This window comes from Phyllostomus discolor, chromosome 10 (genome assembly GCF_004126475.2).
Source record: "Phyllostomus discolor isolate MPI-MPIP mPhyDis1 chromosome 10, mPhyDis1.pri.v3, whole genome shotgun sequence".
In the NCBI taxonomy this organism is placed as follows: domain Eukaryota; kingdom Metazoa; phylum Chordata; class Mammalia; order Chiroptera; family Phyllostomidae; genus Phyllostomus; species Phyllostomus discolor.
Window position 1 is genome coordinate 1,508,377 of NC_040912.2, and position 27,136 is coordinate 1,535,512.

The window sequence follows — 27,136 nt, forward strand, 5'->3', positions numbered from 1 at the left end:
AACAGCCCCCTGCTGCAGCACAGTGGGCCGCCCTGGCCGTCCCTGCCACGCTGCGGCCCCTGAGGGCGACCCCAGCGCTGCCCACGCGCCTCGCCCAGGGTGCCTCTGCCACCCACAGACCCCCTGGTGCCACACGGCGACAGGAGGACGGCGGCGAGGGGCACGGTGTGGCCGTGGGTCCTGCCTGATGGGCCGGGGGGTGCTCCAGACCGACCCCCGCCCCCCGTGAGCAAACGCCCTGTGAGCGCCCGCTGAGGCTCCCAGAGCCGTGTGCTGGTCCTGAGGGCTGCGCCGCGTGTCAGGGAGGCAGGGGACTTGCAACCTGGTGTCCCAGCTGCCCCCGCAGAGCTTCCTCAGGGACCAGCCCTCTGGCAGAGGGGGACGGGCTCGCAGAGCCCCCGGGGCTGGGGCTGGGGCTGCGGCTCTGTGTGCAGCACCCCGACTTCCTGAGCCGGAGGCCCCTCAGAGAAGCGGGGAGGCAGGGACCCCGCCGGGCTGCCCAGAGGTGGCCAAGGAAAATAAAAAAGTCTTTGTTAAACCAACTTCCTCGGAGAGTCGGTAACTCAACGTTCCATTTGCATATTGTAATCTTAAAAACCAACAAAAATGCTTTACATCCCTTCTCTAGAAAACTGTCCAGCGGAGCCACATGACTGATTGGCTGTGGTGGCCAAGAAAAAAGAGGCAGGAGCTAGGAGTGACCCCTCCCTCCGAATTCCAGAAGAGCAGCAGAGGAGGGGCCGGCCTCAAGGGGGAAGACGGTGGGTCTGCCGGGGGGGTGGGGGATGGGGACAGAAGCCCTGGGGTGGGCGAGTGCCCTCAGGGTGTGCAGGGAGGCACAGGGTTCGGGGGACCAGCTCGCCAAAGGCTGGGTGGAGTAAAGACAGTGGTGACGGGGACAGAGGGGCCCCTGGGAGGGGACACAGCACAGCTGCCTGAGTCACCCCCATGGCCCGTGGACTCTGGGTCCCCCGAGGGGTGGGGCCTCGGGGGTGGTGAGGAAGCCGCAGCTGTCCACCCATCCGTCACAGAAAGCAGGCAGGAGAGGGGCGGGGAAAGGTGCCCGCGAGGGGGGCTGAGCAGAGAGAGCAGAGAGGCCTCTGTCTTCTGAAGCGGGGGGGGGGGGGGGGGGGGCGGGGGGGATGTGCTGACGTGTACCCTGGGCTGGCCCTGGCCCTGGCCAGGCCACGAGTGACCACTACGGACAGCAGCTGTCCCCTGTCCTACCGTGGGTCCGAGCACTGCCCTCTGGCTCCTGTCCAGACCCACTCTAGGGCTCCCCCAAGTGCCCCCGCCCCGTGCCCCTGGGGCCCCCTGAAGGCAGCAGCAGAGGCGGGGTGGGCCCGCCCCGCAGGGGCTGAGAGCAGAGAGCTGGGCGAGGTGGGAGGCGGCTGCAGGGGAGGGACCGGGAGGAGGCCTGGCTCCAGGATGGCCGGAGGCTGGAGGCCGCCTGCATGGGGTGTGGGGGCGGGGGAGGCGGCTGCACCCCCCTCCCACTGTACTGGTACTGGCTGGGAAGTGACCAGCCTGGGCCGTTCACGAAGCCATCCTCACAGCCTCGGGAGACCCGACTTCGCTCACTAGTAGATGCGTGTCAGAAGCCGTGCAAGGCAATTAGTTTACTTCCAGAAAATTAATTTTTAAAACGAAGTAAAGAAAGAAGAGCTGATTTGGAACGAAGACACATTTGTGCCCTATTAAAAATGGGGTTAAAGTATGGACTAGTGTTTACACAACAAACGGGAAAACTTGCTGTGGCCAGTCACCCTGCATGTGTGTGTGTGTGTGTGTGTGTGTAGCTGCTGCCTGTAGCTGCGTGGAAAGCTTTCCTGGCTGAAAGGCCCGCCCACCAAGCCACCTGGAAGTGCCGGTGAGTCTTCAGAACTCACCTGGAACTCAGCGAGAGAGGCGTGCCCTTGGGAAACCCTGTCCTTCCTCACCAGCCCTGCCCCATCGCTCAGTCTTGCCCCTGCTTCCTCCCATCGGGACCTTCCCTGACCTCACGCCCGAGGGGCCGGCCCAGGCACACACAGCCTCAGTGTCTCTCTCTACCCCGTGGTGACGGGAGAGTGAGCAGCCCGTGCCTAGCCTACAGAGCAGCGGGGGGCGGGGGGGGTGCCGCTTTCAGGACCGGGGGCCAGGCCCCCAGAGCCTCGGCCCCCAGACCCCAACACACGCACATGCACATCCTCGCCACTGGGGCCAGTCAGGGCCTTCGTTTCCGCCAGCCTGATGCAGCCTGAGAGTGAGTGCGTGACGCACCAGTCTCTGAGCTGCCCAGGGACCCCAGACCCCGGGGGCTGGGGTCCCCGGGCAGAGCTGCAGGGTCTGGCCTCCCCACCCCCACTGCTTCCCTGCACTGGCAGCCCCTCCGGCGACACAGCTCGCTCTCCTCGGCCCAAGATGGAGTCCCCTGGGCGCCCCTGCAGCGTGCAGGCCGTCTGGGAGAGCGTGGCCGGGCAGCTCCCTCCAACTCCCGTGGAAGGACAGGGCACGCCAGCTCCCCACCACCCCCCCCCCCCCAAGCCTGTGGGGAAGACCAGGAGGCCTCCCGGCCCACGCCCATCAGCAGCAGCCCTGCCCGCACCATCGCCGCCGCCCGGCCCCCTCTCCACTGCAGCGCCGACAACACGACCATGTGACGTGCGCCCTTCACAAGACCCAAGGTCAGAGCTGAGTGGGGACCAAGGACCGTCCGATCCTTGAGGTGTCTGCACACCAGTGGGGGCACCCACGCCCTGCGAGTGCCCGCGCCTGCTGGGCCCCAGGGGCGGAGGGGTCTGTGCGACAGAGACGCAGGCACCAACACGATGTTCTCGTGGGGGACCGGCGCCAACCCCGAGAAGAGCAGCGAGCGGGATTCCTGGGTTTCCTGACTCTGCTCACAGAGCTGGACGGCCCGAGGGGGCGGGGGCGGGGGCGGGGCCCGCCCGCCTGCCTGCCTGCCAGCCAGCCAGCCGCCACCGCGGGAGCCAGATAATGTCTTCTCGGCCTTATTTCAGGGCGAGTGACTCTGTAAACAACCTTCGTGACCAACCCACAGATGACCCATCTGGACCCTTCTCTGAGGCAGAGGGTCACCGGGGAGGCAGGCGTCCCACAGGCACGTCAGGCACGTGACCGGGCGCCGCGGCCCGGCCAGCTCTGGCTGCGGACGGGCCTCTGCCGCACGCCCTCCGTGCGGACGGGGCTGCGGCGTGGCCCGTCTGGAGGCGTGAGGTCGGCATCGGGGCAGCGCGCCGGGGCGGGCGGGTGGGCGTGACGAGAAACGTCTCCCACAAGGGGCAGGAGGACCTGCAGGCACGGGCCCAGAGGCTCGTCGCCCTGCGGGACGGCAGGCGTGGAAAAGTACCAAGGGCGCGGGAGGGAGTGACTCCAGCAGGAGAGGCAGGGAACTCCGGAAACACTCTTGCCGAAGAGGGACACCCGGGGCCCGGGGAGCCCTTCCGGCGGCCGGCACGGGCGCTCCGGACCGTGGCCAGGCCACGCCCCAAGCCGAAGGCTCGCCCAGGGTGAGGCCCCAGGGCTGGGCCCACTCACACCCGGTCACACCCAGCCCCGCTGTGCACGCTGCTCCCAGCAAGGCCCGGCACGCTGTGACCGGCCCTCAGTCTCCCCACCACAGAGGGCAGGGGACGCCCACGCCTGCCCCTCGGGGCGGGCCTGAGGAGCAGACCCCACGCACGGAGACAGACCACACGGAGACAGACTGTAGAGCCCGTGGGGCATGGGAGACGCCTCTGTCGTCACGGTGGGCGCAGCACACTCATCCCGCCGCCCTCACGCTGGGGTGGACACCCCCGCGTCTCCCCCGGAGCCCGGACCGCTCTGGCCCCGGCCCCGCCAGCCAGGAGGGGCGGTGCTGCCAGCCCAGCCCTGGCAGGTCGGTTCCCGGCGACGCGGCCTTTTTTTGGGAACCCTCCCTGCCTCAGTGTGCCCCGGCGACGGCCCGCACGGCCCGCCGCGCAGCCCCACCTCGGGCATAAGCGGTCACCTTCTGGGCGGAGCCAGCGCCCCCGCCTGGAGCTGACCGCACTCAAAGGCACGATCCCGCTGGGGGCCCGTTGCAGGACGCCCAAGGCCAGGCGCCGGGAGAGCGGCGTCCGGCGCCGTGCTCGCCCACAGCTACCGGGCGCTGAAGACAGCGTGGCGGTGAAACCGGCTCAGGAAACTAGAGCTCGTCTTTCAAGCACAAACTGTTACCAAGTTTCAGCCATTTTCACGAGATCCCTCCTAAAACGTATAGGCCCATCCCTGACCGAATGAACGAAATTTCGGCCACTAAGTTAAAAAAGCCTTGCAAGGCAGCGGATACGATCTCGAGAGGAAGAGAACGAGGAGCAGAGACCCCACAACTCCCCTCCCTTCTTCCCAGAGCGACGAGCCGGCTCGCCCGTCCCGAGGGCGCGCTCACCTGCGTCGCCGTGGCCTGGCTCGGAGGTAGGGAGCCGGACGTGAGCGCGGGAGGGCTCTCTGTGCCGCACAGCTCCGGGAAGGGGTTGGGGATGGCCGGCAGAGACGAGGTTTTGAACTGCTGGTCTTCCTCCTGCAGGCGTCTGCGGGGAGAGACAACCGCCGGTTGAAAGCCACCACCTGACGTGACCCGGCAGCCCCACTCCTGGGGACACACCCAAGGGAAAGAGGCAGGTGAACGGATCGGTACTCGGTGATCACGCCAGGGCTGTTCACAACCGCCAAAGGGGGAAGCGACCCGTGCACCCACCTGCGCGTGGGCAGCGGGCACAGTGTGGCCCCCCCACAAAGGGATGCTCTTTCCCCTTGAAAAGGTGTGATGTTCTGCCACATGCGCCCCCTGGACGGACCTCGAGGGCACGGGCCACGGGAGAGAAGGCCGCCACAGAGGGACGGGCCCTGGGCGAGCCCGCACGTGGCAGTGGGCCGGAGAGGCGGGCGGGGCCCGTGGGGTGTGGGGCTGTGTTCCGTGGGGACAGAGTCTGGAGAGGGCGCATGGTGCTGCGACACCTGCAGCCCTGGGACTGCCCCGTGCACGGGGCCAAGACGGCGAGCCTCATCGGTGTGCCTCTCGCTGCAGCGGCACGTGCAGTCACACCAGCCGCCGTCTCGACTCCAAGGGGACGGCGCGGCTTCCCTGCCTCAGCGGGAAGTGCCGCAGGCTCACATCACAGACCAGGCTCGCGCCTCCCCCCGCCCGCCGCAGTCCTGGCCCGGGAACCCCTGACGTGCGGAGGGGTTTTGTGAACGAGGGCGTGTTTTCTGACGGCCCTGAATGGAGCCCATCTTCGACCGAACAAAACGTCGGGAGAGGCGCCCGTGTTGTCCGCATCTGGACTGTGACGGGAACGCCCCCGCGCACAAAGAGGCGGTTGACACGGAGCGAGAGCGAGTGCTTCCCGGAGCTGCCGCCCCGAGGCACAGCCACCCGTGCTCGCGGGGCCCGGGCCTGCCTGGCTGCACCCACCCGAAGCCCTGACGGAACCGCTTCCGAACGACACGCTGCCCCCTCCCTCCCCCACTCCGGCGTTTCTCTGGAACTCCCCCCTCCCAGGGGCTCCCCCCTCCCCTGCCACGCCCCTGAGCACAGCACCCACCAAGGACAGATCAGACGCAATCAGGAGAACGACAGAAAAAACAAGCAAGGTGCCCCATGTCTCCTCTCTTCAGCGGTTCTGCTGGCAGGCCCCGGGCTCCGCTGGTGGGGGACCCCACCCCACCCGAGGGTGTCACCGCCCAGTGTGCCGATGCCTGGTGCCGTCTGGCCCTGCCTCCGCTGGGAATTCCTGCTCCTCACCTGCACCTGCCCCGTCTGCCCCTCTTGGGGCGGCCCCTTCACGGCACTTGGTCGCCGGTTTTAGAACCTGACGGCACCCACGGCCCGTCCAGTCTCTGGGGAGGCTTGCCAGTGCAGCAGCAGACACCACCAAGACTGCTGCGCAATGCAGGTCCCCGCCCCCCCTGCCACCCCCGGCTCAGAGGGAGGCCCTGACTGCCCTCGCGCATGCCCACAGCCCCCGGAGACTGACTCCACGCTGGGAAGACGATCCCTTCTGTGGGCCCCAACAACAGGCCAGAGAGGTCGTTGTCGCCTCCAGGGTGGTCCCGCCAGGACCTGGCCCAGGAGCCTGAAGAACAGGAGTTAGGTTCACGGGACAAGGCCCTGGCATCCGGCCGTCCCCGAGGTCCCCCGAGGGTCCCCTCCCGCAGGCCCCTCTGAGCGTGTACAAGGTCCTGTGCATTTTCAGGTGGCAGCAGGATCACCCCGCACGACGGTGTAATGATGGGCTCGTGCTGCCGCCGTCCGCCCGCACAAACCCATCAGATGTCCGACACCAGGTGTGAACCGTCCGGTGTCCTAGGGACTCCCGGTGACGGCGCTGCGTTGATGTGGGGTCATGGGTTACAGCGAACACCAGTCACGTCCCTGGTGCAGGTGGTGATGACAGAGGAGGGAGTGTAGGGCCCTGCTGGGTGGGTGAGGTCTCCCTGCGAGGACGGGGGTGTCCTGCCACTGGAGACAGGTCGCTGCGCAGCGCCGGGGCTGTCCCGCACGCCGCACTGTCACTTTAAAGCGGCTATTTTTGTGCTATGTGGAAGTTTGCTTCAGTAAACCACGTTTCCAGGCTGACTTTGCAGCAGTTCCCAAAGACGGCCGGAAGCAAAGCTACGGGACATCGCGCGGGCTGGCGACACGGCGGTTCGGGAGGGCAGACCGTCCGGGGTCCCAGCGGGAAGCGGCCCCGGGGACCGAGCTCAGGCGCAGGGGCCGGGGGCTCACCAGGGCCCGGTGGGGAAGGCCCCGCGCCTTCTCCAGAATCCCCAAAGCGGGACAGCGTCCGGCGGCAGTGGCGGCCCTGCTCCCCGGGAGCCCGCCGGCGGGCGGCGCGGCGGCACCCAGCTCCAGGCTCACGGCGTTTCCGGCCCCCGAGGGCCCCCCACGAGCCAGCCGCGGGCCGTGTCGGTCCCCGGGCCCAGGCCGCCTCGCCTGGGCACTCAGGGTCCCCACGCCACTCGCCTCGTAGGGCCGTGGACACCCGGACACAGGCTGAGAAACGGGGACTCGACAGCCGTACGCACAGGAAGTGTCCCGCCTGCGCCGGAAGCGCAGGGCACGCACAGGCGGCGACGACGGGGGTGGGCGGGGCACGCACAGGAAGTGCTCGGCACCGTGCCGGAAGCACGCGCCGGGAGCAGGGGCGTGTACGGGGAGCCCCGGGCACGGACAGGAAGTGTTCCGCGGACGCCCCCACGAACTCCTCTGGGATCCTGTACGTGTTACCCCGAACTTTCAGCGTACAACGCAGCACCGCCAGCTAGGGCTCTGCGTGCCCCCTGCGCCCCTGGGACCCCCGCCCCTCGCGCGGGTGAGAGAGCCTTCCGCAGACGGCTGCCCTTTCCCCGCCCGTGCCGCTCTCTGCGTCTGTGTGTCACACTGTTCTAGATCCCGCGTGTGAGTGGGCCCATGTCGGGCTGCCCCCCGCGACAGGCTCGTTTGTTAGCGTCCTGTCCGTGTGGTCGTCTACGGATGAACGGATAAAGGAAATCTGGTGCATGCGTGCATGGAATATCGTCTACCTGTGAAAGGAAGGGATCCTGCCATTTGCAACACCAGGGACCCTCTCTTGTGCTCACAAAGTCTTTCCCCCGTGCGTGGATGCCTGCCTACCCTTTAACACCCAACTCGGAGACCCGCCACCTGCAAGGAGCGCTCCACCACTCCCTGGGTCCCTCCCCCCAGCCCAGTGTTTCCGGAGGCGCCTCTGCTCACTGCCCTAGGTGATGTCACCAAGCGTCTGCAGGCACACCTTTCCGACACGGGCCCGGGAGACCATTGTCTGGGTCCTGGGCCGTGGTCTGGGCAGTGTGGCCTTAGAGCCCTCTGCTAACTACTGAGCAGGTACCTGTCCCAACCGAGCGCTGCCATGCCGCCCAGGGCGGAGGTATGCACCCGCCTGCGGAGCTCAGGAGGCCAGAGCACCACGCCCTTGCACTCACGCACGCGGAGAGCGGCATGCCGCCTACGCAGCCGCACCAGCCCCCCCTCCCCGCCTCCCAAGGCCCAGGGCCCTACCTGGCGGCCAGGATGTGCACAGGCTGGGAACGCTGCACCTTCTGCTGTGGCGACGCCTGCGGCGGGGCCGGCTTGGCCCCCGAGGGCGGCGGCTGGTCACGGGAGTGCTGGCCATTCTGGCGCAGGGGCGTTGTATCGGACTGCATGCTACACGCTGCGTACAGGCTCTCCAGGGATGCACTCATGTCGCTCACCAGCGCTTCCAGGTCCACGTCATCCTCTGGGCAGCAAAAGGCGAGGCGAGAAAGAAACTTGAGCGACAGCGAGGGGTCACAGCCAAGTGCGCATCTCCGCAACCGGGTTCCCAAACTCTCTTTCAGAAACGCCGCTGGAGGGCACCGGAGCCTACCTGAGAAGCATGAATTTTGGTAAGCACGGACGCCTGCTACGCTCGGTAACATTTATCAATATTCCAGAGGCGGCTTGGCGATTGGAGCCCGCCCACGCCCACCCGCACCCGCCCGTGCAGGAGGCGCCTTGCAGGGCACCTTCTCAGTGCACGTCTGTGTCGTCGGGGTGGGGGCCGCACTCAGCCAGGGTCGGGCAACGTGACCCCACCCTCCTGGCCTCGGCTGGCTGGGTCACAGGGGGACGTGGAGCCCTCCTTAGGCCCCTCAGGATCCCCCCTTCCCTGAAAATCTAGAGGAAGCGCGGAAACAGAGCAGCACCCAATCAGGACACCAGCCCTGGCCCGAGAGACCCTCCAGGAGGGCTGCCCGGCGGCCGAAGCCATGGTGGAGAGGCCCCCTGCGTGGCCGTGGACCGCCAGGCGCCCAGCCTCTGCTCTCGCCTGGCCCGAGAGCCAGGGCAGGCCTGTCTTCATGGGGGAGGGCCTGCGCCGACGCAGGGAGAGAAGCAGAGATGGCTGGGGCAGAGAGCACCAGGGAGGCCAGAAGACGCCAGAGAGGTGCACTCGGGGACTCGGGTGGACGATTTTATGCAGCGACTTCGCTAAAACACGGCACTACCCCGAGATGTGGTCCAGCACGGCGCTAGATAATGCTGACGAGGTGTTGTCTTAACGTGACTGACTGTAAATTCGGGGACTGAGCGCAGCAGATGGCCATCTGCCGTGTGTGTGGGGGGGCCCCCTCTCATCAGGTGAAGCCTTAATAGAGAAGCCTGAGGTCCCCGCGGCAGGAGGGGGTCCCGCTCCAGCTTCCTCCCTGCAGCCGTTCCCTGGGTCTCCAGCCCGTCCGCCCACCCTGCAGGCTTCGACCGTGCAATTCCACAAGCACGCGAGCCAGTTCCTCAACTGCCCTCCTCTGCACGCGTGTGTGTGGACGTGTGTGTACACGCACATCCTGCTGGTCCCATCTCTCTGGAGGAGCTGGCTGGTCCCCGGTGAGGGGCGGGAGCCAGGACTCGCGGAGACGCAGGGAGGGCCGGGGAAGGGACGGCGCTGGCGGCCGGGACGTGGGCCGGGCTCCGGGCAGCTGCGCCTGGCGCGGCGCCCGCCCCGTCTCGGGCCTGGCCGCTTCCTGCTGGCAGCTCTGGAAAACATTCCCGCGTCCGCATAGCCAGCGTGCTGCGTGCAGCCAGCGTGCGTCGGTTTCTCTCGTCTGTAACCCAATACGTTACAATAACACTGACGCCTTTTTTCCGCGTTTTCCAGATCGGTCACTTTTTAACAACTCGGTAAGTAACAGCCGAGGGTGACTCCGAGGCAGCTCACAGCAGGCCACATATCCAGCCTCGCTCGTTCCCCTAACAGCCCCACGTGACGCCCACTCAGCAGACGAGGGGCCCGGGGCGCACGGCGGCAAGACCCTCGGCCCACCAGAGGCCACGGTCCCGACTGGCGGGACGGAGAGCCGAGAGAGAGAGAGAGGTCACTCACTGGGAACGGCGGACGCTGGCCCCGGCCCAGGGGCCCTGGTTTTGTTTTTTCTGGCTGGGGGTGAGCAACTGCACCTGCCGGGGGGAGGGTGTCAGCAGCGGGTTAGTTATTATCTGCTCTGGAGCAGAGCCTGGCACATGGCAAACACTCGGGAAACGTTACTTATTAGCTCCGTTCCACCGACCCCCGCGGAACAGTATAAAGGGTGGCCATTAACCTGGCCTGCCGGCGGAGGACCGGGCCTGGAGGAATTCAGCCCCTTGCCAAGCTCTCACGAGCACCGAGCAGCGGACCTTGACTTGGAAAACAAGCCTGGCAGCTACTCTTTGAGCTCCCCAGGTGTGCGCTCAATGAATGAGCTCACAGAACTTTCCGGAACACGCTGCCTTCCCTGCCTCTCCCGCTCCCAACACAAACACCTACTACGGCGCCAGGGCACAGAAAGACAGAACGTGACGCAAAGAGACGAACGGCCGTCTGAAGGGGGCGCCCAGGCGAGGGGGGCCGTCGACACATCACACAGGGCCTGCCGGAGAACGGACGGACAGAGGGACGGGAGGGGGCAGTGGGAGGCTGCGGGCACAGCTGCTCAGAGACACGGAGGCCCGGCCGGTGCGGTGGCTGCTGACACCAAGGACATGAGTGACGGCTCGGGGGGGTGGGGGGTGGTGCCGGGGCCGGAAGGCCGGGCTGGAAGGGGAGCGGGAGGCCCCACCTGGGCCCCAGAGTCCTGGCTCGGCGCTGCAGCTCTGGGGGCTGTGCGGCAGCTCGGGTCACGAGCAGTCAAATATTAATCCTGAGGCCAGATAGGAAGAGGACGAAAGTGCTGAATTAATCATTAATAATGACCATGGCATTAAGATTTAATGTGTCACACGGCAGGACGCCGAAGTCAGCAGAGTCCCGGGGGCGGGGGGGGGGGGGCGGGAGGGAGGGGGCGGACAGAAACTCAGGGCCCCAGCCCCCTGTCCCCATGGGCCGAGTGGCTGAGAGGGGCCCTCATCTGCAAACGCAGGAAGCAGCACCTACAAGGGCAAAAGTCGCAGACACCTCCTGCCCTCAGCCCGCCGGCTGCCAAGTCAGGCCCCAGAGGCCCAGGGCATTCGCTGAGACCTCGGGGCGTTCACCCGATGGGAGGGGCTGTGTGCTACGCGGCCGCTCACAGATCTGGGGGGGGGGGCGGCTCGGCAACGTTCGAGGAGGGTCCTGTCCATCGTCGACACCGGGCACGTCCTGTGCCGATACTCGGTCGACACGTAATAGTAGCTCACTGTAAGTTGTGCAGCACCATCAGTGCCCGGAGCCCCAGCTCACCCTGGTGACAACCCCAGGTTCCCGTCTTAAGGGGCCACTTCAGAGTCAATATGGGGTGGACATGCCGTCAGGGAGTGACCCCCAGGATGCACCCCAGTGGCCTGGAGGCCAAGGCCAGGCCGGCTGCCCCCAGGCTCAGGCAGCTGCGTTCTGGACTCGCTCGGCTACAGGAGGACACTCCGCAGACGGCAAAGGCCAGTGTCTGCCGCGGTCACCCTGCCCCCGGGACCGGGCAGAGGGCAGCTCGGGACGACAGACTTCTTCCAGGAAGAAAGGTCTTGCTCGCCTCGGGCGGACTTCCACTTGAGCGGGTTTTTCGGTGGCGTTCCCCAGAGCCCTGGGCTGTGCTCGCCGCGCGGGGCGGCCCCGTCTTTTGTCCTCCCCTTCTCTCTGCTCCCCTCAGCCACCCGGTCGCTCGCGGGCCACCCCCCTCTGCCCCCTGCTTTCCGGAACACAGAGCCATTCTGACAGCACTGCAAGTAGATGTTAAAGGTGAACTGGCCGCCAAGGCATGCACGCAATGCCACCCTCGCAGAATGCCCGCCTTTCTCGGAGGCGGGTTCCTTGGGAAGCTGCTTCCTGCAGGCGGGCATTTCGTTACGGCTCTGCGGGACTCGGCCGGGTCAGCCGGTGCCCTGCCCGTGGCAGGGTCTAGTTTTTATACAGCGAGCCCACTGTATTGGCGTGTTTCAAACCGGCCTGTTTTCCCCAGTCCTCAGGATAAAAATAAAGCTTCAGGTAAAGACTCTAAAAACCTCCTACTGTAGGACAAACTTTACATTTTTTGGTAGGGCCAATTAGCACTTCATCTTTTTAGATAATACAAGCCCTCACGGTTGCCTGGTTTTATTTAAACTTTGTTAGAGGCTCATGAGGACTCGGAATGGAGTCTTCCAGAGTGGGATTTTAAAGACCCCAAAGACGGCACTTCTCCACGTCCTTTGAAATGCTCCTCGTCTGAGACGTTCCCGAGGGGCATTCACTCCCTGCAAACGGTCCCCTCGGGGCAGCCCGTGCGCCTGCCGCTGTGGGGGGCCCGCGCGAGGCCTCGAGGACGGATGACCAGCCACCGGTCGAAGCCCTTCTGCACAGCCACGTCTGACCGGCAGGATCGAGTGAGCGGGCGCGAGCAAGAGAGAGGGTTCTGGAAAGGAAAGCAGACGTCATGTGCCTGTGGGCCGCCGACTCGGTGCCAGAACACTCTCCATGAGAACGCGCCTGCCTCCAGCAGGAATGCACGCTGGGGGGAAGGGGAGGGAAACGGTTTTGCAGCTCCCGCCTCGCCCCGCGCTCGTCGGCGAGGACGCAGTCGCTGCAACAAATATAGGTCAAACAGCGCGGTGGCAAGTCAGGATATTAATAGCTCCTTTCCTTCCTAGAATAACCCCATCTAAAACGGGCATCGACTTTTGTCCCAAATATCTGAGCAGCTCATCTGATCTCGGACTCACACGCGCTCCTCGCCCCACCGTGGCTCGCAGGTCGAGGCCAGGTTAGCCCTCCAAGGGACGGAAGTGCGGGGGGACACAGTCACGTCGCGCCTGTGGGCCACTCAGGGCGGAGCTCTTCCTCACACCAGGCTAGGAGGAGCCGGAAGGAGGAGCCCCACCCCACCGAGCAGCCCGCCGCAGGCCCAGGGGAGGGTCAGTTCCAGAAGACGCCCCAGAACTTGGGGGCCCCACCCGGCCTCCTCGACCACACCCGCGGGGTCTGCAGACCGTCTCGGGTCTGTGTGAGGGCTCAGTAACGAGGACCCCGGGGTGGCCCGCCTTACCAAAGGGCCTGGGCGCCTCGGATACCGGGGGGCCGCACGGTGTGTTCAGGACACATCTGCGCCACCCTTCCCGACAACCCCGTTTCCTCCCACCTTCCTCCCAACGTGTCCCAGGAGCAGTCCGCGCCGGGCGGCAGGTGGGGCGGGCTGGCCGACGGAGCTCGACCCCCAGGGTGATGAGGGACTGGGAGCAGATGCGCCCCCGGCCGGCCGGTCCCCGAGAGTAGGTGGCCCTCGGGAAGCTCTGGCAGAGGAAGGAGAGGGATCCTCTGGCCCCCGTGACCCTGGGGGTGTCCTAAGGGGTGAGAGTGCCAGGAGCATCTTGGGGATACCATTCGGTCTTCCGTTGTTCTGAACCAACTGCAGACGTTTTATGAAAGTGAAAGGAGCTGCTTCTGCTATTCGGAACCAGCTCCTGCCCACCACACCTGGGTTTATGCTGACGAGGCCCCCCAGAACACCACAGGATGGGGGCCGGGGGGCCAGGAGACCCGACCAGGTGATTCGGAGGAACTTGCAGCCCCACCCTCCTGGGCGCCTGGGAGAGATGGGCTGGGGGCTGAGCCCATCGCCGGCGGCCAACGACTGAGCCGTGCCTGCCTGGTAATGAAGTCTGTCTAAAACCCTGCAGAATGGGTTCACAGAGCTTCTGGGTGGGTGAGCAGGGTCAGGTGCTGGGAGGGCGCCACCCCAGGGAGCACAGGAGCTCCACGCCCTCCCCCCACACCGCACCCTCGCCCCACACCGCACCCTGCATGTCTCTCCCATCTGGCTGTCCTTGCCTTACACCCTCTCATGAGAAACTGCTAACAGGGGGAGCCCAGGTCCCCCCAGGCCGATCTTTAGACCGCCTCAGTAGGGTCGGTCTAGCCAAGGATCATGCTGGGCCCAGGTCCTTCCAGAACCGAGCTGAACTAACTGGGGGAGACCCGGCCGGTGCCGGGGAGCCGCTCAGTGCGGGAACCCCCACCCCCACTGCACGCCTGGCACGCAGAGAAGTCAGTGCGCACAGAAGAAAAGGGGACTTTTCTGTACAGTATTATACCTGGAAATTCCTGAACACATGTGCGCATGCCAAAGCCCTTACACATTTCTCTCTGGGCACGAACTAAACGTCCAGCCTGCAAAAGTATTTTAAACCCAGATCATGTTCGCCTGGCAAGCTATTTTTGTTGACCTCTAAGCAAGTAAAACCTTGTGCAAACATAACTCAACAGTCCACTGAAATACCTCTTTGGCACACCAATTAATCTTCCCTTCTCACGCACCCCAACCACACATACTTCATGTTTCATATGTAGAGTCGCTTGGACATAAGGAAGCAACCAAAATGTGAGTTTGCTGATATTCAGTAATTATTTGCCTTTAACAAGCACACCAAAAAACTAGGACTGAATCTGTTCTTTCTTTAAGCCGTTTTTAAAAAGTAAAAGCAGGGATATACCCACTCGCCCCCCACCCCCCAACTTAAAAGCCAAGATCCAAGAAGAGGTGCCCGCACCCCACTGTCCCTAGCAGCCTCGTGTGCTCGCCGCGGCGGCCGAGCGGCAGAAGCGGCCCGCTGCCCGTCACGGAGAGGAGCAAACCCGCGTCCATCTGGACAATGGGACATTATTGGTTCTTAAGCAGCAAGGGATTCAGATGCAGGCTGCAGCGTGGATGGGCCCCGGGGACATCACGCTGAGCAACATACACGAGCCACGAGAGGAGGAATCCTGTGAGATTCCACGTCCGTGAGGGGCTCGGTGGGGTCGAACTCACAGACACGCAGAGCAGAACAGAGGTCCCCCGGGCCGGGGGGCGGGGGCGGCGGGAGGGATTGTTTTACGGGGACAGAGTGGCAGTTCTGCACGGCAACAGGCGTGTTGTGGCGGGAGGGTGGTGACAACCAGGTGGATTTACTGTAAGGATTCACTGAATGGTGCCCTGAAAACCGGCCGAGACGGTCCATTTCATGTTGGGCGTGCTTTGCCACAGTTCACAAAAGAATAATAGTGAAAAACATTCTTAAAGTGGGAATGTTTAAGATTCTCAAATATGACCACTTAAGAAGTTGGTCTGGCTACTCTGCCCGGGCACCTGTCAGGACCCCCACCCAACGCCAGCCTGGTCAGAAGCGAGGTCGTATGTGGGGGCCTCCCAGGCCGTCCCTCTTGGGGGCCTACTTGCACCCCTGCCCTCGGCTGAAAGCTGCCCCCCCCATGGTCTCCCTGGCCCACCTCCCTGCCTTCCTCCAGCACAGACCCCAGGAAATGGTGGGTGTGGCCCATGCTGGCCCACGCACAGGTGGGCTCTGGGGGCAGGGGGCTGCAGGTGTGACAGGAATGTGGCCCCAGGTGACCAGAGGGGACAGGGATGCAGTTGGGGAGAAGAGTCAGGAGTCACCTCAAGAGGAGCAACAGTCCGTCCTGAGGGCGTCAGGACCCCGTCAGGAGGCAAAGCAAGATCCGGGGACACCCCAGGCCCGGTGGGTGGCGGGGAGGTGGCTGAGGGCTGCGGGGCGCCCCTGGGTCGGCCCCCCCGGGGACACCCAGACAGACAGGCTGGGGAGGGCCCAGGCCTCCCGAGTCTCATGAAACACGCACTCCTGCTCTAACAGACGTTACTTTCCGGGACGGCTGCGCGGTCTTCCCCCCCGTCCTCTGGGCCACAGCAGGCGGGCGCTCAAGCCTTAGGACAGGCGTGTGTCCTGCTGGCGCGGGCCGAGCTGGGCCCCAGGAGTTAGGTTCTGGGCGAGCAGCACCTGCGGTGACACGGCAGGCGTGTGCCCCGCCGCACAGCGGCGCCTGCAGCGCTCGGGCCTTCCCCAGAGCAGCCGGCGACCTGGGCGGGAAGGGGCCAGGCCCCCGGCTGCAGTGGCCCTCGGGGAGGGCGGCGGACTGTGTCCCTCCAGAGCCCAGGAGACGGCAGCTGTCGCAGGGAAGGGGCTGCCACAAAGTCCAGGGCAGGTCTCAGAGTCGAACGCAGACGCCCTGGCAGCCGCGCAAACAGCGTGGGTGTGAGATAATCATTAATCGCTCTGGACTTTGACTCCACGGGAGGTGCTGCTTCGGCCTACGTGTCAGCGAGCGGCGGAGCGATCCTACCCGACACGAATACCCGGACGGACCAGGGAGCCACCGCATCTCCCTCGGGGAGCCTCGTCCCCGAGGTCCAGGGAGGGGCTCCTGGCAGGCGGGGCGCGTCGCCTAGGAAGGAGCCCCCGTGTTCCCTCTTTCTCGAGTTCCATCTGGCTGCAGGGGTGCAGGAGAGCCCTGGACACCCCCAAAGCTTCGTCCGGGCCCCCAAGGCTTGAACTCTGCTCAGCACCCATGGGACACGGGACGTGAGCTGCCACACACGACGGACAGAGGCCCAGACCCCGAGGGGTAGCGTCTGTCTGTCCCGTTGGAAGACGCGACTCAACCTTCTGATTTCAACTCCTGCATCTTCTCTTTACATCGTACGCCAGGCCGAAGCCCGGGCACAAGGAACTGCGCACGCAGCTTGTCATTCTGGAAGGTTCTCACTTTCCACCCGCCTGACGCGGATGCGCCCAAGAGCCCCGAGACTGACCGGGGAAAACCCGGGTCACAGTCCACAAGAGTCACCGGCTTGCACCGAGCTCTCCAAAAGCCATTCTCCAGAAGGGAGTCAGACACCCGGACATGCTCATGGTCCCGCTCAACGTTCGACGCCCCGCGGCTGTAACTCGAAAGCGTGAAGTCCGTGCGAGAAGCCTGCGTTTCCCGCCCCTCAGCACATGTTCGCCGAGCGCCCAGGACATGGGTGACCTCGTTCCGGGCCCTGGGAGCTCGGGACGGGGCGGCAGTGCTGGACACGAAGTCACACGGCAGGGTCTGCAGCGTCTCTCCCCGTCCGGGAAAATAATTCCCTGCTCCGGGTCAGCGATGGCTCACGGGGGACCAGGCGGGCGGAGGCGCATCCTGTGGGGACATGAAGGGGCCCCCCCCCCCCGGAAAAGGGCTGAGCCTCAGCCAGAGGGAGGGAACCCCGAGACTGAGGGTCCTGAGAGAGGCCCGAGGACCAGGAGGACCTGGGTGAGGCACGTGGGGGGCCCCCCCAGAGCGGGCTCGCCCCTCGGCGGACGGAGGAGCTCTCAAACCAGACCTCTGTTCACAGGCGAGGGAGGGGAGAACACTCGGCCCTCAGAAGGGCCGGAGGTGCAAGGCTTCGGCACGGGGGAGTCGGTCCAGGAGAACGTTCCAGGCGGTTCCAAGAAATGGCATGGCTCCCAGAACTGAAAGGCCCAGGAGAGAGGGGCTGGCTTTCCAGGATGTGGATGGAAACAGGGTTTCACAGGAAGGGGGCGGGGGGCGTTTGGGATGGGGCCGGGCAGGGGGCTCCTTTGGGAAACCAAGTTCCCGGGACTCACCTGGACCCTCGCGGAACCTGCATCTTTGCGGTCGGTCGGGAAATGAATAAAGCTCATGACTAAGGGCTTGTTATTCTCCTAACTCTTTTTCCGTTAGAGAAATGGCAGCACACGCATGTGCAAATGGTACCTTCTGAATGGCGGTCCAGGGAAGGGACGCTCTCGGGACCCTCTCCCTGAATCTGGCTCTGATGGGCTTGCATTCTGGCTGAGCAAACATGGAGGGAGGGGTTCCACAGGCCGGGGGCGGGGGGCGGGGGGCAGTGTGTGCCTGGTTTTCGTTCTGTCTAGGTATGACACTGCATTTAGTGACGAGGATGAAGAACAGCCGCCATTTCTTTTTTTTTTTATTTTAATCCTCACCCGAGGACATTTTTTTTTCATTGCTTTTAGAGAGAGAGGAAGAAAGGGAGAGGGAGGGCGAGTTGCAGAAAGAGAGAGAGACAGAGAGAAACATCGAATGGTTGCCTCCTCATATGTGCTCCCACCAGGGATTGAACCCACAACCCAGGCATGTGCCCTGCCAGGGAATCGAACTCGTGACCTCTTGGTCCACAGGACAATGCTGCGAGCCACAGAGCCACCCGGCTGGGGCAGCAGCCTCCGCTGCCGGAGCACCAGCAGGGCCAGGCCCTGAGCCGGGCATACCGCACAGCTGCCACGGTCTCTAGCCTTCTCAGCAAACCAGCCAAGCGGGCATTTCACAGGTTTCTGATGGAGAAACTGAGGCAGGGAGTCACTCAGCCAATGGAGCGGGGAGTCCGACCGGGACGGCCCCGCCCCCTGGGGTGGGCGGGCTGCCTCCCCCTCACGTTTCTGGCCAGGGTGACTTTTCCCGCTTCCTTCCCCACTAAACCTGAGTGGCCAGAGGGCTGGGACCGCGCCTCGGCCTCATGATCCAACCTCGCACCCGGCGCACAGTAGGTGCTCAGCGAATGCCGGTGGGCTGCGTGGAAAACGGAGCTGCGGCCTGCATAAACCAAGCTGCAGAATTTTCCGAAAAGTCAGACAGCCGGGCTGCCGAGCCGCGGGAGCTGCAGCTCCTTGGAAAAAGCCCCGCCAGGCAGGTTACCCGCGGGCCACGGGGTGAATCAACGCCAGACTGTCTGCTTCCAACAAGGGATGGCCGGGGGCCAGGAGGGGCTGTCCCGGGCACGGCGGCTCCGTGCAGGAAGCGCCGCCTCGCAGGCCAGACCTGTGCCCAGGAGCCCGCCCGCCCGCCCGGCCACGCAGGCCTTCCGGCCGCGCCGAGGCCGCAGGGTCTGGAGATGGGCCCCGCTCGGCCCCCCTCTGAGAAGCACAGCCGGTGGCACCTCCCAGGGGCTTCCCCACTATGCGTGCCCCCCTGGCCCCTCCGCACCCCCACAGGCCCCTTCTCCCAGCCAGCCCAGGCTCCCAGGACACAGCCGGGGACCCCGCAGAGCAGACTCCGCTGCCCGCGGCACTGCCCTCTCCTCCTGTCCCACGGGGCGTCCCTGCAGGGAACCCCCGCTGTCCGTCCTTCTCAGGGCCAGCCTGTCCTCACACCCAGGCCTCGGATGCCGAGCTCGCCTGAGGCCAGGAGGACCTGGCCCTTGGTGGGACGCAGGCTCCGTCCCAGAAGGGCTTCCTCTCCAGGTGGGAAGTGTGGGAGTAAGGAAGGGTAGGTGTGCGACAAGTTGCAGACGTGCAGCTCGCGTCCCCAAGAAGCGCGGTCATCCTCGGTCCTCGGTGGCGCTCCTGGCGGAGCCTCGAGTCCTACCCTGGTGTGGCCAGCAAGGCCAGCACCCTGTCAGTTTCCCCCCGAAATTAGAAACACAAACACGATCTCAAGGAACGTGGCGCCGAAGCGGAAAGACAGGCCGGCCCCTGGCACAAGCGCAGAGCGACAAGTCCTGGGGAGGAGCAGGGAAGGCGGCCGGAGGGCACCCGGGAGGCAGCGGCTCAGCCAGCGTGCCAGAGGAGCGGGGGGCCAACGGATGGGAACCCTGGAGGACGCCCACGTAGGGTGCGTTGCTGCTGGGGTGCTCGGCATGGAGAGACCTTCGCAGGGAGGACGGACTTCGACAGCACGTTCCGGAAGAGCAAGCAGCCCATGCACCCGCTGCCCAGGTGACAGGCAGTGGGACACGCAGCCAAGGGCAGTGTGGGACCTGGCCAGCGGAGTGGGGGCACGCTCAGCGTCTGGGAAAGTGAGCGGTGTCCCCAGGCCGGGTTGTAACAGAAAGAACGCTGGTGGCCAACCAGAGCGGCCGGAGAGTGCCCTTGGAGGGAAAGGGTAGGGGCATGGGCGTCCCTGAGAGGTACCCCACGTGCCCCGAGGTCAGGAGACACCCCCTTGTGCTCCGACACGGAAGTCCAGTGGCCGTGTGTCGGTGGCCGGGGTCAGTGTGTCACGTCCCCAAGGAGGAAGCGTGGGTGATGCAAGGTGCCTCCAGCTGCTGATGCCCCAGCTGGTGCTGAGCCCACTGGGGTGATTGTTTTCATCCTCACCTAGCGCACGCCCGCTGACCAGAGAGGCGGGGAGGGCGGGGGGGAGGGAGGGTGTCCGGGTGGGAGAGGAGCACGGACCTGCTGCCTCTTGCACGCGACCTGCGACCTTTCCGCTCACGGGAGGGTCACACCCCGACCCGCGAGCCGCCGGCCGGGGCTGGCGCGGTGTTTCAACCCACTCAGCACAGAGGCGCTGAGGCGGAAGGATGGACAGGCCGTGTCCCCACTTCCTCTGGGCCCTGTCCCCCCCCCCCCCCCCCCCCCCCCCCCCCCGGGAAGGTCAGCACTACTCGTACAGCCTTTCTTGGTCAGAACTAAATCCGGACGCGGCGGCGGGTGTCGGTTACCGGCCCCTGGCACGTTCCGAGGGAAGCGGCCGAGGACAGCGAGGCCACCAGGCAGGCTCCTGGCCCCAGTGCCGGGTGACCGAACCGCGGAGGCACGCCGGCTCCTTGGAAGGAGGCTTCGAGGGCTAACCGGACACACATCCGCCATACCCGCCCACAGGAGGGGGGCCGCGGGTTCCTGGAACCCGCGTGGCGATGAGATGACCTCACGCGGGGGCACGTGGCGCTGGCCGGGTCCGTGAGTGCGACACACGCGAGTCCGCGTGCTCCGTCCGAGGGCGGCGGCGCGTCCCGTCCTGAGGGACGTGGGGCCTGCGTCTCCTTCCCCAAAATCTCCAGCTTGGGGTCTTCCTCCGGGGGCAGGGCTTAACAGTACACAGGGACGACCGCTCATTCCCAAAACCTGTTTACCGGGAATGGCTGGTGAGTGGAGGCTTAAAAAAAAAGTAAACTTGGGTGGAAATGCATTATTTGATTTTAGGAGACAGCCTGTTCTGGTTTCCCACCGAAGGGAGCGAGGATCTTCCTTCATCACTGCTTTTCGTGAGCGCTGACGGCTAAACGGCTCCCTGGCAGTCCGGAAAGGCATTTGGACCTCCTTGGACAAAAAGGGCCAGATGCGACGCGGCCACCAAAGTAAAAATGACGCGCTGCCCACAGCTGTGTCCCTGCGCTTCGTGTGGCCTGGGCGAGCGACAGGTATTTGTGGGAGGAAGGAAGGAAGGGAGGGAGGAAGGAAGGAAGACATGGAGAAAACAAAAAACAAAAAAAAATGCAGAGCAAGAGGATGAACAGCCAACACACCAGAAAACCAGGCGCCTCCAGGCCCATTCTGTCCCCATCTCCCCCGGGGACGCAGGACCTTCCCCGTGGAGAGGACGGGACAGCTCAGAGGAAAGGACGTTACTGGCGGGCGGTCCAGGACCGGGGCGGACACCCTGGAGACCCGATGGACTCTGCTGCTTCCCAGGCCCAGGGGAACCCGGCCCCGATGGCCGCCGTCTCGGTGTGAGCCAAGGACTCGGTGCAGAGTCAAGGAAGGGAGATACACCCGCGGACGTGAGCGGACAGCGGGCCGGTCCTGGGGCAGGACTGCACCGAGCTGAGACGCACACCTTCCCTGGGGCGTGATCTGTGCAGGTGTTCTGACCCCTGTGCCTCAGTTTCCCCCCGAAAGACAGCCCGCCTCAACGGACAGCCCGGGCACTTCAGTGGGTCAGTGGTGGAGCTCCGGGTCTCGACAGGCTGAGAACCTGCCGTGTCCACAGGAGGAAGTCGCTGGCGCGCGGGAGAAAGGGGGCGGGGCGGGAAACCGTGGCGTGTCTCACCGGCGGACTGACCATCCCACCCAAACGGGGGCCGCAGGGCAACGATCGGCGGCGGCCCATGCCCCTCAGGGCGGGAAGAAGGGTGTGCAAGTGGAGTTCATTTGTGGGGGGACAGCAGGACACCCACTGTTTGTTTGCCTCCGCGCTTTTTGGTCCCTCGACCCGAGACACTGAGTGGAGGAGGCGTGGGGTCGGGGTGAAATCAGCCAAATGGTAAAGGGCTCTGCACCGCCGTCCAGCCGGAGGCCAGCGCCCATGACCGCCTGGGGCTTGTCCTGGGTGAGCACTGCAGGGAGAGGACGCGGTCTCCGCGGCGTGTCACTCGGAGAGGACGCGAAGGAACTACACGAGGGGTGTGTGTGTGTGAGACAGAGAGGGAGAAAGGGGGACAGAGGGGATGAAACGCGGGCGGTGTTCTCTCGAGTGGGGAAGAGGAAGAGCAAGTCACGAAGGCCTCGGGTGGGCCGCCGTAGGACCCCGGTCACAGCACGGATGAGGAAGGGCCCCTGGTCCCCCCGGTGCCCCGGCCCCTCACACACGGCGCCGAGGGGAGGGAAGGCCTGTGTCAGCTGGGCTTTGTCTTTGCTCCCCCGGAACTGTCAGACCCTCCCGCGGGGTGGGGGAGGGGCGGGGGCGGCCCGCCTGGGGCCCGTCTGGGTGTGTGTTCGAGGCGCGTGAGCTCAGGAATTCGGTAAAGGCTCACCTATTAAACCAGCTCCGCACGAGGCGCCAGAGCAGAACCGGGGGTGAGCAGGCCGCGGCTCTCCCCCTCGAGAAACGCATGACCTCCCGAGAAAGGGGGACGGGGTGCCCCACGAGCAGCCCCCGCAGGGCGAGTGTGACACACGGGTGCACGCTGGGGCGGCCTCTAAATCACCTCCGAGTGCTGGGCTGGACGGACCTCCATTCTCGTTTAATCACCGAGCGACCTCTCTGTGACTCCTGGGCATGCTGCACCTCCCCCGCCCCACGTAGCCCTGGCTGAGGGAGGAAGCAGAGGACATGCGGGGGGGTGTCACTCATGGGCGCCACCACGGGGGCTGGGCGACGCTGATGGGCGGACTGATAAACCACCTGCGGCCTGTACGTACGGGCGACGGGGAGCACTTGGCCGTAGAAGGAGCGCCATCGGACGCAGGCCGCCACGGGGCGGACCCTGAAAACGGGAGGCCGCGTGAGATAAGCCAGGCACACGCATCATCATGCGTGATCCCCCCGACAAGTGGCCAGTGAGCAGAAGGGGTGGGTGGGCTCCGAGAGAGCGGGCAGGACGGAGGCCGCCAGGAGCCCAGGGAGTTGCTGCTGGACGGGCACAGGGGTGACAGAGGCGTCTCGAAAGTGGGGAGCGGTGACAGTCGCCGCAGGTGTCATGCATGCCACCGAATGGCACGCTCCACACGGTTTTACTGTGACGTCTACCGTCACCGCCCTGAAAACACTCTCAAGACCCCTGCGGGGCCGGCACGGCCATTCCAAAGACGACCGTCCTCCACAGGAAAAGGCGTCCCACACGGGGCTGCCAGGACCTGCGTGGGGTGTCTGCGCAGCAGCTGCCACTCAAAGCTAAGCCGCTTACGGGCGCCGGGCTGAGCTCAGGAGGACGGGGGAGTAAATCCCCTCGGCCGGGGGGAGGGACGGGTCAAGGAAAGTCACGGGGGATCCTTTCCTCCGGACACCAGGACCCTCGCAAAGCACCCGACGCCTCGGGTCCGTCGCCGGAGCGCCCGTCGGGGCTGGGACGTGGAGGAGGAGGGGACGGCAGCCGCCCCGCCCCCGTCTCTGTCCAGCCCCGCCCGCTGCCCCCAGGGTCCAGTTAAGAGGCCCCTGAGCACAGACTCTGCGTCGGACACAGCACGGTCAGGGGAGGTGTGGTGACTCCGCACGAGGGCACCCACACCCGCTCCCGGCACGCACCCACGGCTGCGAGGACACCCGAGGGACAGGCGGGTGGCACCCGGACACGCTGGGAGGACGGGCCCGTGCCTTCCAACGTGGCGTTCTCACTGCTCTCAAAGTCCCCTCGGCTCCACAGCTCCCTCCCGCCCTCCCGCCCACCACCCTCGGGCCGCCGGGGGTCCTTCCACCACCTCCACAGCCCTGCCCCTTCCAGAAGGTCAGGGAGCCGGCGTCCCGCCGTGGGCAGCCCTCTCGGACCGGCTCCATGCACTCAGTCACGTGTGTCTAACGTTCCCCCGCGTCTCTTCACGGGTCACCGCTCCTGTCTTCCGAGGGCCAAAGAACGTCCCACTGCCCGAACACGCCACAGTTCCTTTGTCCGTCAGCTACCGAGGGGCGCCTTGGTGGCTCCCAAGGTCTGGCAACTCTGAAAAAGGCTGCTGCGCACGCCCGTGTGCGGGCCTTTGGGAGGAAGCACGTGCTCAGCTGCCCTGGGCAGCGAGCACTGGGAAGGGTGACCGCCGGGTCGCATGGGGAGGCTGCGTCAGTTCTGCGAGCAGCTGCCCCGCCTTCCCCCATGGGGGCCGAGTCCCCGCAGCGACGGGCGGGGGTCCCTGTGGCCGCAAGTCCTCGCCGGTGCTGGGGCTGCCGCTTTGTCTTTCTGCGTCCACAGCACGCCGTCCGTGTCCCTCGCATTCCCACACTCGCTGGCCTGCGGCTGCCACGGTTCCCTTGCTTTGGTTCCTCCCGAGGGTCTGCTCGTGGAGGGCCGCGTCCCCCCCCCACCCCGTCCTCCCACCCCCGGGGGCCGGGCTGGAGGCCTGCCGTCGGGGGAGACGGCGCAGAGGACCGGCTTTCGGACTTGCTCTGTCCATGGAGACCGTCTTCGCGACTTCACGAATATCTGGCCCTCGTGTTCATCCTTCCTCCCCCCGGCTCCTTCGAGTGACTCGGTTTCTATGCCTCCAGTTTCCTCTTGTTTTTCTTTGGAGGCTCAGAGACGGAGCCCGGAAGGCCTCTCCCAGGAGGCCTGTCGCAGCCCCCCACCCGCAGCCCGCCCCTACCCCGTCCACCCTGAGCGGTGGGCAGTTGCGTCGCGCTTGCCTCCGGGGCCCACGGGGGAAGCGGGGGAGGGGTGCGTGTGTGCTACAGTGTGTGTCGACTCCTTTGAACTCCTTCTTGACTTCTGGTTCAGCCGCACTGGGTGAAAGGCCGCGGCTTGCGTGGAACAGATTGCCTAAAACGCAGCCCGGCTCCCCCTGCACGGCCCGCTTCTTCCCAAGTGCCCCAGGCCCCAGAGGAGAACCAGGGGTCTGTGTGGCGTCTGCAGGCTCCGTGCGTGTTTCTGGGCCTGAAGCCCGTTGACGCGGCTCCGGATCCCCTTGGAATGGCCTCTTTATTTTCTACTTTCTGCCTGACAGCCTTTTTCCTCCCCCCCACATTTTTTGGTCCTTCTCCGCTCGACGTTGGTTGTTTTTATTAAATATAAATGCCCTTCTGTGTGTTTTTTTCCCCCTGCTAGGTTTGAAACGATACATGTTAGACATACGCTTTTAGCAACCACGGTCAATATTTCAGTTACACGTTATCCTTTAAAGCACATAACTCAGCACACTCCCCAGCCGAGTCTCAAGTTACTGTACACTCCCCTTCCCGCTGGGGCCCCGCTGCGCCTTAACGGCTCGCTGGACAGACCCACTCTCCCAAGACACACACACAGACTCCCAGCGCCTAATTACCCCAAGCTCCAGTGTGACCTCGTTTCAATGGTGCGTGTGGCACTGGACCTCGGCACCACACCCCTGCCCTGGACACCATTGTGTCCGGCCCCGGAGCACAACTTCTAATAATCCTGCTGTCAGACTTGCCAGCAACCGATTTTCTCAGTCTTGGTCCAGAAAAAAAAAAAAAAAGAGAGAGAAAGAAAAACCCTTTATGGCTTTCACTAGCTGTTGGGATACAATTTTCCATAAAGCTCTTTTCCTCCCTGCACTTTGGAAACCCTGCACCCCCCTCCCCCCGCCCCCGCCCGAGTCCACTCTCGGTCCAAAGGCTGAGTGAGCCTCGTTGGAAAATCTGGTTTTTCCCTTCGGGTTGCCTCTGCGCCTCCCGCTTTCTGGAACAAGGCAACCTGCCTTCAGATGGGAACTGGCCTTCCTTTCTCCTTTTAACCCTTTGAGTGCAGAGCGGGGGTGGTGCCCCTTGCATGCCGGCCGGCTCCCCGCCAGAGTGTCTCTTCAGACGGCCCCCACCGCGCCCCGGGGCCTCCCCCGCCGGATGCCATCCCGTCCGCGTCTGGGCCCGGGGGCCGCTCTGTGGCGCAGGGAGGAGGCTCCGGCTCATTAATCTTCTTTAGACCGAATTTTTAAAATGCCCGTAACTAGATATTTCATTCCTGAGACGTCTGAGGAGCTCTTTCTCACGCCCGCCCCGTTCTGTCCTCGCCTCTTCCCCCTGCACGTCCCGTCTCCCGTCCGCCTGTCCAGGCGTGAGTCTGTCGTGTCCCCGGGCCTTCCCGACACCCTCTCCCAGACGCGCCTTCCCTGCAAGAGCGCCCGCCGGCGCCCTGGGACCCTGCTGGCTGTGCGGCTCGGCAGGGGGGAGCAGCCCCGGGACCCTGCTGGCTGTCCGTCTCGGCAGGGGGGAGCAGCTCCGCGTGCCGGGGTGCGGGTTTGCAGCCCCGTTCCAGGGCGCTCTGAGCCCTGGGGGGCTGGTGGGCCGGCCTGGCTCACACACGCCGTTCCCAGGGTCCCTCCGGAGCAGGGGCGCTGCACCCCAGCCCCCACCTGCATGGAAGGACCCGGGCCCTCACTGTCCCCCAGGGCCTGGACTGCCTGAGTCAGGGTCGCTTGCAGACCTGCTCTGGGTCGGCCTGCGTCAGAGCCAGGCCACCCTCGGCTCTCGCGCCTGAGGCCCCGAGTGCAGACAGGAGCGAGGACTGGCGGGGAGGCCAGCGTCGCGGCGTGTCACACAGGACGAACCCCCACGGAGGCTGGGTTCCGACCTGGAGACGGGTTCCCTCCGCAGGCTCTGTCTCCCTGCCCACTCCTGGGTGCCAGGGTGTGCCAGATGCCCGGCGTCCACCACCCGCTGGGGGCCCCTCACCGGGGAACAGCAGCCCTGCTCCCCCCCCCCCCCCCCCGTGCCATGCACGCCCCGTAACGGTCCCTGCGGTACCGAACGCCCCGCTCCAAGGAGCGGGTTTTCTTTCAACTTCCCGGTTCAAGCACTGACATGGGTTTCACACGAACGTTAACACCAGAACTTAGACTGTTTTGGTTCCACGAGACCGTTTGTGAGCAGCCGAAATGTCACGGATTCTGAGGTGTCGAAGCCGACGCTGACACGCAGGCCGGCTCCCCTCGCATCATCCCCTCGCATCATCACGTCTGCCAGAGGCTCAGCTCCCGCTCAACTCGGAGGTTGAGCTCACCCCCAACACCGCGCTCGCCCCGGGACACCCCGACCGCCGTGCCCACAGCGCCCTCCCAGCACCCGGGACCCCCTCTCCACCGCAGGCTCAGCTCTCGGCCTCCGTTTTTCCTGACGGTCACCCTCTTTCTCATCAAGCGACTTTTAGAAAACCGAGTGATCCCCGTTCCCACGAGTCCCAGCGCTTCCGCCTCTGGTCCTGACACTCTCCACTGACCCCCGGCCTCGCTCACTGGTCCCGCTCCATCCCGTGACCCACCCGACCCCCTTCCCGGCCCCCCACCCACGGCCGACGCCTGACTTCCCAACCC

General features: G+C 65.2%; 1 protein-coding gene across 4 annotated transcripts in view; it reads right to left on the minus strand.

The window, feature by feature from the left end:
• The window catches only part of GRB10 (growth factor receptor bound protein 10), a 112,434-nt gene that overhangs the window by 23,828 nt on the left and 61,470 nt on the right, over positions 1–27,136 (minus strand). For all 4 annotated transcript variants that reach the window (XM_036010383.1, XM_036010382.1, XM_028525461.2 and 1 more), the window contains 2 exons: positions 8,048–8,267; positions 4,415–4,556 (listed from right to left, as the gene is read on the minus strand). In XM_036010383.1, the coding sequence (XP_035866276.1) occupies positions 4,415–4,556; positions 8,048–8,232 (327 nt within the window). In that variant the 5' untranslated portion in view covers positions 8,233–8,267. The remainder of the gene's footprint in view (positions 1–4,414; positions 4,557–8,047; positions 8,268–27,136) is intronic.